The 19051-nt window shown below is 46.5% G+C and overlaps 1 protein-coding gene across 1 annotated transcript in view; it reads left to right on the forward strand.

The window, feature by feature from the left end:
• Positions 1-1292: 1292 nt before the first annotated feature.
• LOC124719786 overlaps positions 1293-19051 on the forward strand; it is a 78499-nt gene continuing 60740 nt past the window's right edge. The window contains exon 1 of the mRNA XM_047244983.1: positions 1293-1740. Within this exon, the coding sequence (XP_047100939.1) occupies positions 1293-1740 (448 nt within the window). The remainder of the gene's footprint in view (positions 1741-19051) is intronic.

Here is a 19051-nt window from a genome sequence, read left to right on the forward strand (position 1 = left end):
GGGACTGGAGATTGGGGCACTGCCGTAAAAAGTGGGCTTGCCTACAGTGCGTGCAGGTGGGGGCCTCGCGGCACTCAGATGTTGGGTACGCATGATACCACAAGCACCTTTGGCAGCGGAGGGATTGAGGAGGGGAACGGGAGGGGTCAACCTTATAACGCTGGTTAAAAAGGAGGGCACCCTCCTTCAGGAGACGGTCTATTTAGGGGGTGTGCCCAGAAAAAACCCGCATAAGGCTGGTGGGTTCGGCAGTGTTGTGGATGCGGCGAGCAGCACGCACCTCCAGATGGGGATGGGCCTGGAGCTCCGCCAACACCTCCTCCTCTGTGATCACTGGACTGAGCCGAGTGATCACGGCGGTGAGGGTCGGTGGGCGATGCGGGGGTTGGGGTTGGCGGAAGGGAGCTGGGGAAGGAGCAGGGGTGAGGGAGGCATGAGGGTCAAAGCAGGTGACAGGGATGTGGGAAGGAGATCGTTGTGGAGGGTAGGGCTGGGGGAGGAGGTTAGTACCGAATCACGGTGAGGAGTGAGGAGGGAGACTCGGGCACCAGGAAAATTCTGGTGAAGGAAAAGGGTGAGGTTCCGGGCTTCAAGGAGGGAGGGATCAGTACGGGAGATGAGGTAGTGGCAGGAGGAGGGGGTAGGGGAAGAGGAGGAGGGGGCAGGGACAGGTGGAGAGACATCCATGGCATCAGGGGTGGGGAAAGGGGGATGAGGCGGAGCCTTTTTGGGAGCAGAAGAGGCAGGGGTGCCACTGGGGCGCTTGACGGCGGTGGAGGAGGTGGGGGGGATGGGAACAACTGGAATGTGGCGGGTAGTGGCAGGTCCCAGGGCGGGAGTCGGCGTCGGAGATGGTGAGGGCGATGGCGAAGGCGATGGCGAAGACGATGACGAGGACGATGAAGATGAAGGTGAAGAGGAGAGCGGAGCATGGGCCGTAGCCCGCCTGGCGACCACCCTGGCGGGGGCCGCAGAAACGGAAGGAGCAGAGGGAGGGAGTGGAGGGAAGGGATCAGAGGAGGCGTGGAAGGGAGGAGCCGGGGACGGGGCGACAAATAGGGAGGGAGATGAGAGAGTGAGGATTGGGGGGATGGACTGAGGGGGGAGTGAAGCGGCACACCACGTGATAGTGGTGGCAGCAGCAGAGGGAGAGGTGTATATAATGGCAGTGGTGGTGGCTGTAGAGGAGGTGGTGGGGCTTGACATTATGATAAGGGGAAAAAAAACACAGTACTAGACAAAGGAGCAAACAAGAGACGGGCAGGGCAACGAGAGACACAGAGGAGAAAGGGATGGAGAATGACGAAGGAGACCGGGGCCTAAGCACCACTCTGCTGCCACTGGGGAGGGGGGGACCCGGCTGGCTGGCTGGCTGGTGGGGACTCCTCTGCTGCTGCTGCTGCTGCTGCTGCTGGTGGTGGATAGTGGGGGCAGCTAGGACCACAGCTGGGCGCTGGCTGCGACCACTAGTGGCGGGGACTGCTGCTGGCTACTGGCTGCAGCTGGCGCAGGCGAGGACCGCTGCTGGCTGCTGGCATAGACCGCTGCTGGCTGCCAGTGGTGACCGCTGCTGGCTGCCGGCGGGGACCTCTGCTGGCGAGGACCGCCGCTGGCAGAGACCGCTGCTGGCTGCTTCCTGCTGCGTGCTGGCTGGACTGACGCACGCCGACAGGCTGGCTGACTGGCTGGCTGGCTGGCTGGCTGGCTGGCTGGCACCTGCAACACCTATCACTTCGATCGGTACCAGAATAGCACAAATCGAATTCAAACGAATTACCGCCGGAGATGACACTACTACTTGCGATTGCATTTATGAATAGCATTTGCCGTAAATAGCAGAAACGAGTATGAAGCCGTCGTCAGGAACCATTCAATCTAATTCTCACTCACATGATTATCATTAAAGAATAAATATCTTTCTTATCTAAAAGAATAAATATCCGAACAGGGGCCGTAAACCCGACTTTTACGTTAGGCAGGTATCGAAGAATGGCACCACTCCTGCCGTCATCAACAGATGGACGCACAGTAGCCACTCTTGCAATTGCTGCAGTGCCGATTCTTTCTCCCTTCAGTTTTGACTCCAGTTTAGAAGAAAGAGTGAGTTGAATGATTTAATTAGGGTCTGAACGTGTTCGCCAGAAAAAGATAACAGACTACCGCCATATGTATTAAGGCAGTTCCCAGTAATTGCGTGACAAATGCTTTCTACTGTGATGCAGCTGCTTCAGGAAATTGGCGATGTCACCTGAAAGTGGCAACCTCCTGTATCCTGATGTTATCCAAACCAAACAAGCCTCCATCTGATTCCTCTTCCTACCGTCCTATCTGTCTCACATCGGTGTTCAGCAAACTCTTGGAATCCATCCTTACCCGGCGCATCCATCACCACCTCCACCAAAACCACCTCCTCCCTGACACCCAATGTGGCTTTCGACCTTCCTTCTCCACCGATGACCAACTCCTCCACCTCACTCATTTCCTCTCCCTCCAGCTTAACTCCCATCGCTCCGCCATTTTTGTCTCCCTTGACCTCGAAAAGGCCTACGACCATGTCTGGCATCCCGGTCTCCTGTTTAAACTCCAAACCTACACCATTGCTGTCAACTACATCCGACTGATGGCCTCCTTCCTCTCCCGCCGCCCCTCCTACATTACCATCCATAATCCCAATTCCCGCACCTTCTACCCCTCTGCCGGTGTGCCCCAGGGTTCTGTCCTCTCCCCTCTCCTCTACCTCCTGTACATGGCAGATATGCCCCAACCCCCTACCAGTACACCTCTTGCAATATGACGATGACACCACATTCCTCGCCCTCACTCCTACCCACCAACAGTCCCAAAGCCTTCTCCAGAATCACCTTGTCCTTTTTTCCGCATGGTGTAACCAGTGGCTCCTGAAAATCAATTCCTCCGAGACCCAGGCAATCATCATAGGTCATACCACTCGGTCCTTCTGGCTCCTGGATTTCTCCCTTACCATCTGTGCCCGTCCTTTCCACCTCAACCCCACCCTCGCCTACCTTGGCCTCACCATTGACCGTCACTTCACTTGGATCCCTCATCTCCACTCCATCCAATCCAAGGCCCACAACTGCCACCCACTCATCAAACTCCTCTCTGGCCGGACATGGGGGTTGCACCCCTCTACCATCCTCCACACCTACAAATGCTTAATCCGTCCCATCCTCTGTTATGCCAGTCCCGCCTGGATATTTGCTCCCCCCAAATGCTATAAGTCCCTCCAGATCCTTGAGTGTCATGCAGTCCCCCTCGCCTTCTGTATACGCCTCCCATCCCCCATGCGGATCCTCTATGACCTCATTCCTTTCCCCCATCTGCTCCTATTCCTCAAACATATCCGCATACTCTACACCTCCCGCCGCCTAGATCCCCCTCACCCCCTGGTTGCTTCTCTCCTCTCCCATCCCCACCCCCTGCCACCTCTCCACTGTTGAGTCACCCTACCCTCCATCTCTACACTCTTCATCTCCTTTCCCAAGGTGGCTTCCATCAACTCCCCCTCCCTGATGATGCCCTCTCTCTCTCCATTTATCCCTCCTATCAACTCTGATTCTCACCCCCTCCTTACCTCCGTCCTTTTCCTGGGCTCCCCTTCCATCCTCTTTTTTCTCCACCTACCATCTCTGTGCCTGCCTTCTCTCCCCTGAGTCCTCTTGCATTTCCATTCTCTGCCTTTTCCCATTCCCTCTCGCATCTGCCCTGCCCCTCCCCCCCTTATGAGTCCTCTACCTCCTTTGGTTCCTCCCCCTTTCGTTTTTCCTCTCCTCCCTCCTTGTTTTACCCCCCCCCCAATCTGTCCAGCCCCCCTATCAGCCCTCGGCTATGGTGTGACATCTTTGTGCCAACATTTTAGTGCAATGTTTACAGTGAGTTCAAATGGTTCAAATGGCTCTGAGCACTATGGGACTAAACTGCTGTGGTCATCAGTCCCCTAGAACTTAGAACTACTTAAACCTAACTAACCTAAGGACATCACACACATCCATGCCCGAGGCAGGATTCGAACCTGCGACCGTAGCAGTAGCACAGTTCCGGACTGCGCGCCTAGAACCGCGAGACCACCGCGGCTGCCTTACAGTGAGTGTTCAGTGTTGTGTGTCTTTTCCGAAGCGCTGTGAACAGACGTCATACTGTCGCTGGGTGTGATTTTTATATCTCTTGCGAACAGAAACCAGACTGTGGCCGTATTTTTTAATTGTCTGTTTACTATGTTACCTGTCTGCTTCCTGTGTATCTAATTGGCTTTGCCAACCGTTTGCTTTATGTTTTAGCTTTCCACAATTTTCCACCGTTTTACAATTTAAGTCACCGTTTTATCCCCTGCTTTTATTGTTTCTTATTTTCTTCTTACGTTTTAAAAAGTCTGTAGGCTGCAGAGCAGCGTACTAAGCTGCTGCCAGCCCCCCCCTTAGGGTGGAATCGAGATTCAATAAAGGAAAAAAAAAAAAAGAAATGGAAGTGGCAGACGCTAGCGGTAGACATGGCGTTATGGATATGGAGTTCATCATAAGAATAAACCTGGTGTAAAAAAAACACAATCGCGATGATAGGTTAGAAGCATTAGCAGACGTACACTGGTGTTATTACGTTCTTGGAAGTAGGTCCTCCTTACGTATTAGCTACATTAAATGAAACATTATGATGTTCAAATCTATTGAGAGCCACCAACCTTTTTCTTAATAACGCTTTAGCTACGTATTTAAATTTAATTTCAAAAATGCTCGTCCGCAGCTCGTGGTCGTGCGGTAGCGATCTCGCTTCCCACGCCCGGGTTCCCGGGTTCGATTCCCGGCGGGGTCAGGGATTTTCTCTGCCTCGTGATGACTGGGTGTTGTGTGACGTCCTTAGGTTAGTTAGCTTTAAGTAGTTCTATGTTCTAGGGGACTGATGACCATGGCCGTTAAGTCCCATAGTGCTCAGAGCCATTTGAACCAGCCAAAAATGCTCTACAGTCACAGCCTCTTTATTGTTGAGCTCTGATTGTCGGGGTGTTAATACGCGGAATGAAAATACCTGAGGCTGCAGACTGTTCCATAGTGAAACAGGGTTAAACAGAGGGCCGAAAAATAGACTGTTCTTAATGTTTTTCATAAATTTACAGAGGTAATCGGCTTTGAACTTTTCTGAGGGACTGTGTTAGACACAGTGCAGTTACGCATCTAAACTGCAGGTTTCGCTGAATGGTAGCCTGCTGTGGGCGTTTGTTCCCTGGTTACAATTTCCCCATAGTAATTTTTTTCTCATTCGATTTGAAATAGCTACATCCCGTAATTGTAGAACTCATCATAACTTTTTATGAATAATGTACGAATTCTTCTTTCTAATTACATATTACATGCGAAATTCTCGTTTTTATTGGGTATATAAATTCTGAATTATCGATTTTTATAAATGACTGTTAACAAAAGTTGCTTAAATTATGAAAACATAAGAATATAAGTTTTAAGACAAAAATGAAAAACCAAACACTTTTTATTTGAATTATCTTCATCGTTTTATACCACAGATGTAGATAAGCCTCGTAGAAACATGAAAAACAATTCTTTTCACAGCATCGAGCATGGCATACAGATTCTAGATTTTTACATTTGTCACTGTACCATTACAATACGAACTCAGCAGAACTGATATGCTGCCAAATGAAGGGAATTGGCCCAAGAAATAACAAGACTTGCCAACTGCCAGACGTAGACTACTGGTACAAACGCACGCAGATTTTTCACACGTCACGCAGTACGCTGGCGGGATACAGAACGGCTCATCAAAAAAGAAGAAAAGAAAATGGGGCGGCTGTTTGGCATCGTGTATTCTGATGTCGATAGGGTCGTTATCAACGTAGCAGGTGACACTTCTAGAAATGAAATGTATTTCTCCGACTCCGATAACGCAGGAGCTAAGAGATCACCAGATGACTGACTATAATAAATACATTAGTGGTTTCAGTGTTCAACAGTACGATGAAATCCCTGCAGTATTCTTTTACATTACACACAGCTCGCTATGTTTAAGTTGGAAATTTTCATCACTCTTGTTAGTAAATAGAACACCATGTCAGGTGACAACAATTGCATTTCATGCTTGCCGTCTGGTGACTGAGAAGTGAGCGGTAGTGGTGGAGTTTCTCCAAATATAGTTTCATTCTGTTTAAAAATTAAATGACATTCGAAGCTATCTTGTTTCTTTCCTCGTCTCGTTTTACATCTGAACTGCAACTGTTCACATCATTGCAGGTAAGTTGGACTGCTGGCTGGCCAGTGCTGTCCAAGTTTGATGCTCCGGTATAGCTGTTGTCCCGCATTATCGCTCCGTCTGTGTGTGTGTAACACAGCACAAAACGTATCCTTATGATCTTACTTGACTGTACTGGTCTGAGATTGGTTTCCGCTCCACGTGAAACGAAATCCAAGTATATTGAAGCAAACATACAAGAATACATGACGTAATGGTTACATCAGTTTTATTCTTATGATGAACAGATTATACTGACGCTGTGCAGTCTTCCAGCATCGTCATTATATCTGGCCGGCGAGTGCATTGATAGACGACATTCTTTGGAGGCAAACGACCGATCTGAATACTACACGGTTCGCGTTATAACATTGCCCCGATTTTGAGAGAAAAACATACATAAAAATAATCTCAGGGACGTATGAATCAGAATGTGATTGATTAAACTGCGAATGACCGCTAACAGTGTTCGGCCATGACCCCCAAACAATCCCAGAAACAACTTCTCTCCAATACAGCCCGAAACTGCACTAAGAAATCCATACTAAACTCATGTGTAACGTGAACAGCAAGGAAAGGGATCTTCAAATGAAACACGGCTACTTAAGATGAAATTGACATAATTATTTCACTACACTACACAGCTTATCTCGGTACCGCAGGACAAAAGAGAGAGGGGAAAACAAGTCGCCTTCCGCTTTCTTGTCATATCGTTAGACAAACGAGCGTACCTACTACATTTTGTTTCAACATTTTAACTCAAAGATACTTCTTTACAAAATAATTCATAAATAACTAGAAATACATCATCTCATTAGTACATCGTTTCTTTCAATTATAAACAAATATATTTTTATATGCAAAATTATTTACGATATTTTCAGGCGATGATTAAGACCAGGGCTACTTCTTTATACATTTATAACGTAACATTTCAGCACGCTATCTGAACGTGCGTGAAGGGATGTGGCGGGACCGCATGTGATGACCAGTTATGAAAGAAAATGTAGCACTATGGATGTTCGGACATACAACCACCTACATGGTTGAGAACAGCGATGCTACATCCTTCGAATATCTGCCCTACGTTGAAGGGGAATATTTTCGGTTGGCGCGCGATGACAATCATTGGAAAACTTTTGGCAACATGCTGCATATCATGACCATGGAATCCGCGCAAGTACTCTCGATTGCTGCACTTAACCCATAACCGACACGCTATAGAAGAATTCCGTACAATGCTATAGCCTGTTCATGTGGGTGATATAGGTGCCCAAGCACTTCATTTGTGTATATGGGAGAATTTATCTAATTAGTAGTTACTTTATTATATAGAGTGGTACGAAACATGCAGATACATTTTACACTGTGACAGGGGAAAAAGAAGAAAAAGGTGCACCACAAACAACTTGTGCAGATTGGTCAAAAATTGAAATGAATGCAGATATCGACAGAAAATGCAAATTTGTAAACTTTGGTGGTCGATGAATGAATGTGTGACGCTGCAGAGCAATTTCAACGCGCAACTGGCGAAGTTAGTAAACGAGGGACATGTCGGCAGGAAAAAATACAATCTTTACGAATTTCATTCTGTGTACTCTTCTGGACAGCAATTATGCCTGGCAGACAGGTACGTAGACACTATATACAGCTGTAATCATTTGGGAGACTTGTTGGGCCGAAAGAAGGCAGTTGGAGTAATAGACGAATCGCTCGTCATCTGAGGGGAGTGATGGCACTATTTTCCTATGTTAGCAGGAATGGGTAAACAGTGGCCAAACATAGCATCAAGAAGGAAGCGCTTGACCTCGGGAGATGACAGAACGTGAGGTCGGAGCAGTCATCAGAGAGACACTCAGAGCGCCGGATTTATCATTATTGTCGAGCTGACGTGCAACTGGTACTTCATTTACTGCAGGGACTATTAACAGGCGGCTCACAGAAAGGAGCTGTGGCCACGTCGCCCCTGTACAGAATCAAGCTCGTATTCAGTGGTGTCGGGCACATTCGGCCTGGAATCTCATTGAGTCGAGTAGAATTGTCTTCAGTGATTAGTCACACTTCAAACTGAGCCCCGAATACCAACGAACACTTGTCTGGAGATGCTGCAGACAGTGGTGGGATATCAAACAGACAGTCCCAGCATACGGGAACACAATCAGGTGTTATTGTCTGGGGTGCTACTACATTTCCCAGGGTATTTGACAATCTCTCTGTTCAACCAGTTCTCACACATCTGGACTCAATAAAGGGACATAGATGGTTAATTTACGGCCTTTCCCAATCGTACTTCATGATATCTTCTCGCTTGCAAAAGGATGTGCGAAGTACAGGGTTATTACAAATGATTGAAGCGATTTCACAGCTCTACAATAACTTTATTATTTGAGATATTTTCACAATGCTTTGCACACACATACAAAAACTCAAAAAGTTTTTTTAGGCATTCGCAAATGTTAGATATGTGCCCCTTTAGTGATTCGGCAGACATCAAGCCGATAATCAAGTTCTTCCCACACTCGGCGCAGCATGTCCCCATCAATGAGTTCGAAAGCATCGTTGATGCGAGCTCGCAGTTCTGGCACGTTTCTTGGTAGAGAAGGTTTAAACACTGAATCTTTCACATAACCCCACAGAAAGAAATCGCATGGGGTTAAGTCAGGAGAGGGTGGAGGCCATGACACGAATTGCTAATCATGATCTCCACCACGACCGATCCATCGGTTTTCCAATCTCCTGTTTAAGAGATGCCGAACATCATGATGGAAGTGCAGTGGATCACCATCCTGTTGAAAGATGAAGTCGGCACTGTCGGTCTCCAGTTGTGGCGTGAACCAATTTTCCAGCATGTCCAGATACACGTGTCCTGTAACGTTTTTTTCGCAGAAGAAAAAGGGCCCGTAAACTTCAAACTGTGAGATTGCACAAAACACGTTAACTTTTGGTGAATTGCGAATTTGCTGCATGAATGCGTGAGGATTCTCTACCGCCCAGATTCGCGCATTGTGTCTGTTCACTTCACCATTAAGAAAAAATGTTGCTTCATCACTGAAAACGAGTTTCGCACTGAACGCATCCTCTTCCATGAGCTGTTGCAACCGCGCCGAAAATTCAAAGCGTTTGACTTTGTTATCGGGTGTCAGGGCTTGTAGCAATTGTAAACGGTATGGCTTCTGGTTTAGCCTTTTCCGTAAGATTTTCCAAACCGTCGGCTGTGGTACATTTAGCTCCCTGCTTGCTTTATTCGTTGACTTCCACGGGCTACGCGTGAAACTTGCCCACATGCATTCAACCATTTCCTCGCTCACTGCAGGCCGACCCGTTGATTTCCCCTTACAGAGGCATCCAGAAGCTTTAAACTGCGCATACCAACGCCGAATGGAGTTAGCAGTTGGTGGATCTTTGTTGAACTTCGTCCTGAAGTGTCGTTGCACTGTTATGAGTGACCGATGTGAGTGCATTTCAAGCACGACATACGCTTTTTCGGCTCCTGTCGCCATTTTGTCTCACTGCGCTCTCGAGCGCTTTGGCGGCAGAAACCTGAAGTGCGGCTTCAGCCGAACAAAACTTTATGAGTTATTCTACGTATCTGTAGTGTGTCGTGACCATATGCCAATGAATGGAGCTACAGTGAATTTATGAATCGCTTCAATCATTTGTAATAGCACTGTATATTCACGTAAAAGCTTGAAAATTAGCAGCAGTTTCCCCCTACGAAACATACACTATATGATCAAAAGTATCCGGAAACCTGGCTGAAAAAGACTTACAAGTTCGTGGCGCCCTCCATCGGTTATGCTGGAATTCAGTACAGTGTTGGCCCACCTTTAGCCTTGATCACAGCTTCCACTATTGCAGGCATACGTTCAATCAGGTGCTGGAAGGTTTTTTCGGGAATGACAGCCCATTCTTCACGGCGTGCTGCACAGGAGAGGTATTGATGTCGGTCGGTGAGGCCTGGCACGAAGTTGACGTTCCAAAATATCCCAAAGGTGTTCTGTAGGATTCAGGTCGAGACTCTGTGCGGGCCAGTCCTTTAGAGGGATATTATTGTCGTGTAACCACTCCCCCACAGGCCGTGCGTTACGAATAGGTGCTCGATCGTGTTGAAAGGTGCAATCGCCACCCCCGACTTGATCTTCAACTGTGGGAGCAAGAAGGTGTTTAAAACATCAATGTAGGCCCGTGCTGTGAAAGTGCAACACAAAACAACAAGGAGTGCAAGCCTCCTCCATGAAAAACACGACCACTCCATAACACCACCACCTCCGAAGATTACTGTTGGCATTACATACGCTAGCAGATGACGTTCACCAGACATTCGCCATACCCACACCCTGTTCATTGGATCGCCAGATTGTGTACCACGATATGTCACTCAACACAACGTTTTTCCACTGTTCAATCGTCCAATGTTTACTCTCCTTACACCAAACGGGGCGTCGTTTGGCATTTACCGGCGTGATGTGTGGCTTATGAACAGCTGCTCGACCATGAAATCCATGTTTTCTCACCTGCTGCCTGACTTTCATAGTACTTGCAGTGGATCCTGATGCAGTTCTGATTTCCTGTGTGACAGTCAGGATAGATGTCTGCCTACTACACATAACGATCCTCTCCAATTGACGGCGGTCTCAGCGAGTCAACAGACGAGGTCGGTCTGTACACTTTTGTGCTGTATATGTTACTTCTAGTTTCCACTCCACTATCACATCGGAAACAGTGCACCTAGGTATGTTTAGGAGTGTGAAAATTTCGCATACAGACGTATGACGCAGGTGATACCCAATCACTTGACCATGTTCAAAGTCTGTGAGTTCCGCGGAGTGTCCCGTTCTGCTCTCTCATGATGTCATTGATATGGAGTACCTGGCAGTAGGTAGCTGCACAATGCAGCACAGAGCTGGTTGATGTGGTGAATGGTATCTGTGGATCTGAATGCCATCATAAAAATTAGAAATCTAGATTCCAGATTAGTATTATTTTGTCAAATAAAGGGCGCTCAGCCCAATCATGTCGATTTGTCATTCCACTCCCAGCATCATTGTACATACATTTATCCATTTGCTGCCATGGATTAAGTAGCTAGAATTGTCTGTGATTGCTGTGTGTTTTCGCACTAAGAAAAGCCTGGCTTTCCGTTCCAATCTATCACGTAGTCTTTTGGCACTCTGCGCAGCACTCAGAATGGGCCTGTATGTGGTTGGTAGAAATCAGACACGTGTTCTTCAGACGATAGTTTCGTTGTTTTGTCTGTCAGTAGCTCAGCAGAGTGGGAGGGGAAAAGCAGAGAGGAGCTTAAACAAGTGTCTAGGCATATGAAGATAAAGTGGCCCTGGTTGTGAGAGTAAGTGGCGTAGCTATTGAAATGGAAGACGGAGCAGCAGCAAGGGAGATCTGCTGGATCGTGTGGGGATGTTGCAGTGGGTGGATTTCTGCAGAAGAATGGTCAGGAACCAGATGTCTTCAGCTGTAGGGGGAGAGTGGAGGAAATTGATGGGATGGATGGGCTGGTCAGTGTGGTGAATGGGGACAGTGAGCTCAGGATTTGCATTTGGAGTAGTGGGTGGGGTGGAATTCGTAGCAGGTGTTGCAGGAAGGACGAGGCCAAGGTTAGGACATTGTTTAAGGTAGTGGGAGGCACTCCACGAGGTAATGGTGGATGCGGGGCAAGTAGAGGTGTAAATGATGGTGCTAGTGGGTGTGTCCATGATGGAATTCGTTGTCCACTGGCAATAGGAGTCACTGAAATGGGGAAATAGACAAATATGGAGGGTGGCTGTGATGAGGACAGGGGGATGTCGGCGGCGGTGGTGGTGGGGAGCACCGGGCGGCAGCCAGCAGACAGATGGCAAAGGCACCTTGAGAGCAGCCCGGGTGGCATAATCCTCCAATTTGGAAGTGAGGGGATCCAACCCTCGAGATGTTAATTTTTTCCCCTTACTGAATGTCAATCCCCCCTGGCGATAGATGCGTAAAGCCCAAATAAGAAAAGAGAGAAAAAAAACACATTATGGGAAGATAACAAACGATATAAAAAGGCAATACAACGGTGACTTTGTTAAAAACGGTAAAGTGGCGGAAAAGTTGCAGAAGTTAAAACAGAGAAAATATGGGGTTGATGACGCTAATGAAGACGTACAGAAAGTACACAGGCAAAATTTAAAAAACATGGCGACGGTACGTTTTCTGTTTGCAACAACCATGCGTGTGACCCCGCCGGCGACTGTTTCAACAAACCTATTCGTACTTCTCCTATCAACACCACCAAGAAACAAAGCTTCACAACGCCGCTGTGACGTCACAGCTCTGCGACTGAGTTCAGAAACTAGCACTGAAGTAGCTCAAGGGAATGCACATTCGCTATTTAACTAATGATAGAAGTAACGAAAACAATGAAGCCTTCAACTAAGAGAGTACTGCATACTGTATCAAATAGTTTGTAAATGATGAATTGTGGCGTAACACGATCGAGTGAAAAAGATTTATATAAATATTGGATCCTGTATCTTCAAAGGCAGTTCATATAGCCACAACTACCTACTTTTTAGAATTTTAAGCACTTATAGCGTCACCTTGCTGCTGATTAGATCTTACAATTAGGTAACCAACGCAATATTTCGACTACCTAAGGAATAATGATTTTCCTTGAATACAAAAAAAACATAAATAAATAAAAAAAATACACTATGACCTTCAAAATTCGCCTACAAATAAAATAAATCATTTATCCTATTTTTTCAGTCACCACTACCTACTTTTTATGCGACGTAAAATTTTAAGCACTTACAGCATTGCCTTGCTGCATATTCGATTTTATAATTAGGTAACCTTCCACATGATAGTTGAGACTACATAAGTAATAATGATTTTCCTTGATTGTTAATAAAATTACACTAGGACCTTAAAAATTCACCGCAAATAATGTAAATCATTTATTAAAAGTTTTTTCATTTAATAACTCATGAAAAAGGGGCATGTGATACTTAACAAGCTTCACTTTAATAGGTAAATGTCCAGAAAACATTTATTTCACAATTTTTTGTGACAAGGAGTCAGATGTCAAGACTTTTTCATTCTTTTGTAAATACTTACATCTTTTGTCACACACACATCATTTTTTCGTTTTATAAAGTTGTTTAGTAAAATATTTGCGCTGCAAGTCAATATACAATGTATGATAGATTCAAGAGTGTGACCTTTTAAACAATGGAAACCAAGAAGTAAGTCTTTTGGCACATTAATGGCTGCTTCTTTCACAAGCACATTTCTTTGATTTACTTGTTGCAGGAACAAATTTTTCCTTTTCTTTAAGAATTTTTTGTAGTGTTAAGTATACATAGGAAACACATGTGACTACATCACTGCTAGGGTATGTTAAACCTCCCCTGTCATTTGCCATTATCAAATCATCTGCTTGTCTTGTTTCTTCAGATGTTACAAATCCTTCACAATATGGACAATTTATTTTAGATGCACTTGGTGTGAGCAATATAATGGAGTAATGGCCAAGTGTTTTCGTCTATTTCATCAACATCACTATCATCAACTACTACATTTAATAGCTCTGGGTTGTCGATATCTTGAAAGCCTGGGATTCTACAACAAGCAGCATCAACATTATTAGGTCTAACAACAACATCACCAAACACTTTGGACTTTAATACAAGAGAAAACATACTCTGGGCCCTTTCTTTTCCTTGTGTTTCAAATACCTGCCTTAGCGATACATGGTAACTTCCCCCATTAAGTTGGCGGTATTTCCCAAACCTGTCCTTCAAACTGTCTGTCTGTATTTTCCCAAAGAGCAAATATGTTCTCTTCTTCTCACACAGCCAGTATTAACTAAAATCAATAAAGGCTGCAGTAGTATGTTTGAGAGCAAAGTGTGTTTCTCTGGTCAATTTCTTTCCTCCATTGCAACACAACCACGAGAGAAAGTTTCTCAAAAAGTCATGAATATGTTTTGAATTGAGAGTAATCTGTTCTTGGTAAACATTTCTTAGCCTTTTACCCTTCAGCAGCGTTTCAACATTTAAAATCAAACCACTGACTTATTATTTTTACAAATGTGGCAATACTCTCCCAGTTTTCAAATTCTTTCTTGCACCTAGTTGTTGCATTGCAACAACTGTCGTGTTATTAAAAATACGCAATACTAATTTCACATTTTGCCATTCAAAAGAATTTGGATATGGTGACTTAAGTGTTAAAGTGCTGCCATACTGCAATAGTTCACATTTTTCTAGTAATTGTAGTTCCTTCAGTGCTGTAACAGAAGCAAGACCTCCCTTCAAGCTATCACTAAAAGAAGGAAAGCACAAAATTTGGTCCTTTTCGTTACCCCAGTTGTTCCGTTTACATTTTAAAATGTATACAGTATCTACAAAATAGTAAATTGGGCAGTCTGCAGAAGTCAGCTACTACTATTACCTGAAATCCCACTGCTTCTAGTTTAATTGAATTGTGTGAACTGGGAGAATATGCACCACATCTTTGTACACTGAATCCATACTCTGGATCATAAAAACATAAGTACTAGTTGCACACAAAACCACATCTGTGTTAAAAGCACCACCTACAACATTGCCACCTTTATGGTCAAGTTGTGACTTTAAATAAATCTCATCCATCAACAGGACAGTTTTATCATTCACAGATAAAGCACCAACTTTTTGTGGTATGTAACTGAGAAACTGCTCACTCTGAAGCTCAATGATTGGGTTAGTTGGAAGTTTACTGCAAAGTTTTGACAAAGTACTGGGACTTGGAATGGAAAATTTACGAGCACTCGTCAAAAACCTATATGCATGTGGCCTGATAGAATAAGCTAATGACCATAAAATCATTGAAACACTCCCTACCTAATCTCTGTTGGACTATTAAATCCTGGAAATGAAACTTGTTCCTTCAAAAATTTAATTTTATGCTCACTTTCTGGTAATTTTTCTTACAAGTTTTCCAAAATGTCTTCAATGCAAGGCAAACTTGCCTCAAATGGAGCCTCATTTATATGAAACATCACATACAACTCTTTCAAAATATTGCTAACTGTACCAGTATCACTTAGTTGGTTTGATAATTTAATCTTACCAGCACAAATTAGCTCAGCTTCCTTCCCAAATGCACTTAACACTAAATCACTATTTATAACGACATGATACACAACACTTAGATAAGGAGCATCTTTTAACACCCGTGACGCAGTCACTGTGCTTTTCACAATCAGATAATTTTGATTTAAAATCTTCTAAACTAGCAAATGAACTCTTCTCCATCATTTTTCGTGTGATCCCACACTCTGCTCAATGACTTTCTCAAGTGCTTGGTTCCCCAAACGTTCGCGACCCTCTGGATCTTCTCGAGCTGGTGCTTGTTTTGAAGATAAATACGTAGGTCTTCCTGGCAACTTTGATGGTACAGCATCTGCACATAGAGAGAGATAAACATGAGATTCGTATAGCAATGTTTAATGATCTGAGATATTTAACAATATCGTAAGATAATTAAGGAACCTGTACTTTAATCTGTAAACTGATTACAAGTACCCTTTACGATAAATTTTCACGAACGTTTCTTTAAACGTGGACTGTCCAAAGGTGATATAAACTGTAAAGAGTTTGCCAGTTTTGGGTCGTAAGCACTGGTAATTTTCTCAATGACGTCTGCAGTGAAATGCAGTTCACATATCAGAAAAGAAGCATATATTTCACTGTTAACGTAAGGCAGAATGTAAACTGACAAATGAAATCTAACTGAGGACTGCATAAAGTGAGCTTAAAAGTATTATGCTTCGTTATAGATAGGCTATTGATTTGAATATTCAGTTCTGTGACATAACAGTATTAAAAAGGGTAACAATATAGAAATAAATTTAAATTACAGATACTTACAACGAACTGTTTACTGGGTTCCCAGTCATTCCTACGAACTGCAGTTTTTTTTTTTTTTTTTTTTTTTTCTTTATTGTAATTTTGAAACCTGAACAACCAGGTAGGCTGGCAGCAGCACAATACGCCGCTCTTCAGCCGAAGAGAGTACATGGAGATAAAACAAAGAAGAGACATTACATAGAAAAACGGCGGGAAAAAACAGGAGACACAAGAATATAAAAGCACAAGAAGCCGTTCACACTTGAGGACAATCCACACTATGAACTGGAGACCCGACGCACAAACACTGAAGAAGACGATGTCACTGGTGAACAATGGAGCGTGACGGCGAAACTGAACACTAAACATGACGGCACACACGATACACTGATGGCGGTGATCTCCGGCGCGCGAATGTCCACTGAGCGTGTGCGAGTCCGGGGACCTGCCAAGAGGGCAACAGGGATGAGGAGGGGGAGAGGGGAGGTAAAGAGGATGCCATGGCTCAGGAGACGGTGACAGGAGGATAGGGACAGGGGAGGGGGGGCCCGGGGGACGAGGGACGAGAAAAGGAGGAGGGAGGGAAAAGGGAGAGAAGGGAGGGAGGGTGCCCTGAGGAGCAAGCACAGGAGGAGGGCGGGAGGATCAAAGTTGGTAGGAGGGGTAGATGGAGGGGAGGAGGGCATCATCAGGGAGGGGGAGCTGGCGGAAGCCACCTTGGGAGAGGGTAAGGAGGGTGTAGAGAGATGGAGACCGGGTGGGACATGGGAGTACAGGCGCGGCAGCGGGCGGGGGTGCGAGAGGATCGGGGAGACGAGCGGGTGAGGAGGATCGAGTTTACGGGAGGTGTATAGGATTCGTATCCTTTCGAGGAAGAGGAGGAGGTGGGGGAAGGGGATAAGGTCATACAGGATCCGCGTGGGGGAAGGGAGACGGATGCAATAGGCAAGGTGGAGAGCATGGCGTTCAAGGATTTGGAGGGATTTATAAAGGGAAGGGGGGGCGGAGATCCAGGCTGGATGGGCGTAACAGAGGATAGGGTGGATGAGGGACTTATAGGTGTGGAGGATGGTGGATGGGTCCAGACCCCACGTTCGGCCGGAAAGGAGCTTGAGGAGACGGAGTCGGGAACGTGCCTTGGCTTGGATTGTCTGGAGATGGGGAGTCCAGGAGAGGCGACGGTCGAGGGTGACGCCAAGGTACTTAAGGGTGGGGGTGAGAGCGATGGGTCAGCCATAAACGGTGAGATAGAAATCAAGGAGGCGGAAGGAGGGAGTGGTTTTGCCTACAATGATCGCCTGGGTTTTGGAAGGATTGACCTTGAGCAACCACTGGTTGCACCAAGCGGTGAACCGGTCAAGATGGGATTGGAGAAGGTGTTGGGAGCGTCGCAGGGTGGGGGCAAGGGCAAGGAAGGCGGTGTCATCGGCAAACTGGAGAAGGTGGACGGGGGGGTGACGCGAACTGCAGCGATCCGTTTCAATCTTAATGCTTCATCAGACGGGAATGAAAAGACGCTAACTTTTAAACCGTTGTCGTAGTTTCCCCTACAATAGGGCATACAGCACTTGCATGGCATTTTGAGCAGATGCTCAATAACAATCCGAATCGCATATGACAGTGAGAACAAGATTTCCGCCACAAATGTTACAAAAACAAAGCCATGCTTTCAGTCATTGCTACGAAAACAAACCAATGCTGAATGCAGTGACCACGCTTCCAAACATGAAACACCGATTCTACCACAGATAGCACTGCTCAACTGCAGAACGCTAACGTCACAGCTCCCACAGAATTGTGTGCGTAAGCTTTGTTTTTAGGTGTAGTTGCTACAATGCGACTCGTTTTCGGCCAGTCACGAATTGCAGACGGAGCTAAAATGATAGCCATATTTTCTGAGGTGGCGCCTCGCAGTGACATCTGTTGGCAGCGCCCAGCAACACTGAAGTATTCATGCGCTGCTTATTTAATTTACAAGTTCAGCACGAAAATATTGAGAGTGAGAAACAATTCCGTAGTTATATCAAGTATTTATTTCTATACTGCTAATAAAATAACAATAACCACCCTCGCCCTTGGTCTGTCTGTCAAGAATGTATTGCATACCCACAAAATTTCTTGGTAAGGTATTCTTTAGATACAGCAACTTTCTGATGGAACGATCGTCACCATCTCCGGCGGTACACCGCAAGGTTACCGCCCTTCGATAGTGCCATTTTCGCGCTAATCGAAGTGCTAGGGGTTCCAGGTGCCAGCCAGCCAGCCAGCCAGCCAGCCAGCCAGCCAGCCAGCCAGCCAGCCAGCCAGCCAGCCAGCCAGCCAGCAGTTCCCGGTCCCGGCCTGCAGCAGTGGTCCCGCAGCCAGCCAGCCAGCCAGCCAGCCAGCCAGCCAGCCAGCCAGCCAGCCCTCCGGTGGCAGCAGCAGTCCAGCCAGCAGCAGTCCAGCCAGCAGCAGTCCAGCCAGCAGCAGCAGCAGCAGCAGCAGCAGCCGCCGCCGCCCCGGCCCCGTCCGCGGCAGCAGCGTCCCTGCCTCTCGCCGTCGCCGTCGCCGTCGCCGTCGCCGTCGCCGTCGCCGTCGCCGTCCATCGTCCCCCAGTGTGTGTCCTGTCCTTTTAGTGCTGTGTTTTTCTTTCTTCTTCTTGTCGTCATGTCCGCCCCCACCACCACCGTCACTACTACCACCACCGCCATCGTGTATACGTCCCCTTCCGCCGCCTCCACCACTATCACTTGGTGTGCCCAGTCCCACCCCCCTCCTTCCATCCCTCCCCTCCTCTCTATCCCTTCGCCCTCGCTTTTTGTCTCCCCATCTCCCGCCTCTTCCTCTCGTTCTGATCCTTTCCCCCCACTCCCCCAGCCTGTCACAGCAGCTCCGGCTAGGGTGGTGGCCCGTCGGGCCACTGCCCACGCCCAGCTCTCCCCATCGCC

The sequence above is a fragment of the Schistocerca piceifrons genome, chromosome 11, assembly GCF_021461385.2.
Source record: "Schistocerca piceifrons isolate TAMUIC-IGC-003096 chromosome 11, iqSchPice1.1, whole genome shotgun sequence".
Lineage (NCBI taxonomy): Eukaryota > Metazoa > Arthropoda > Insecta > Orthoptera > Acrididae > Schistocerca > Schistocerca piceifrons.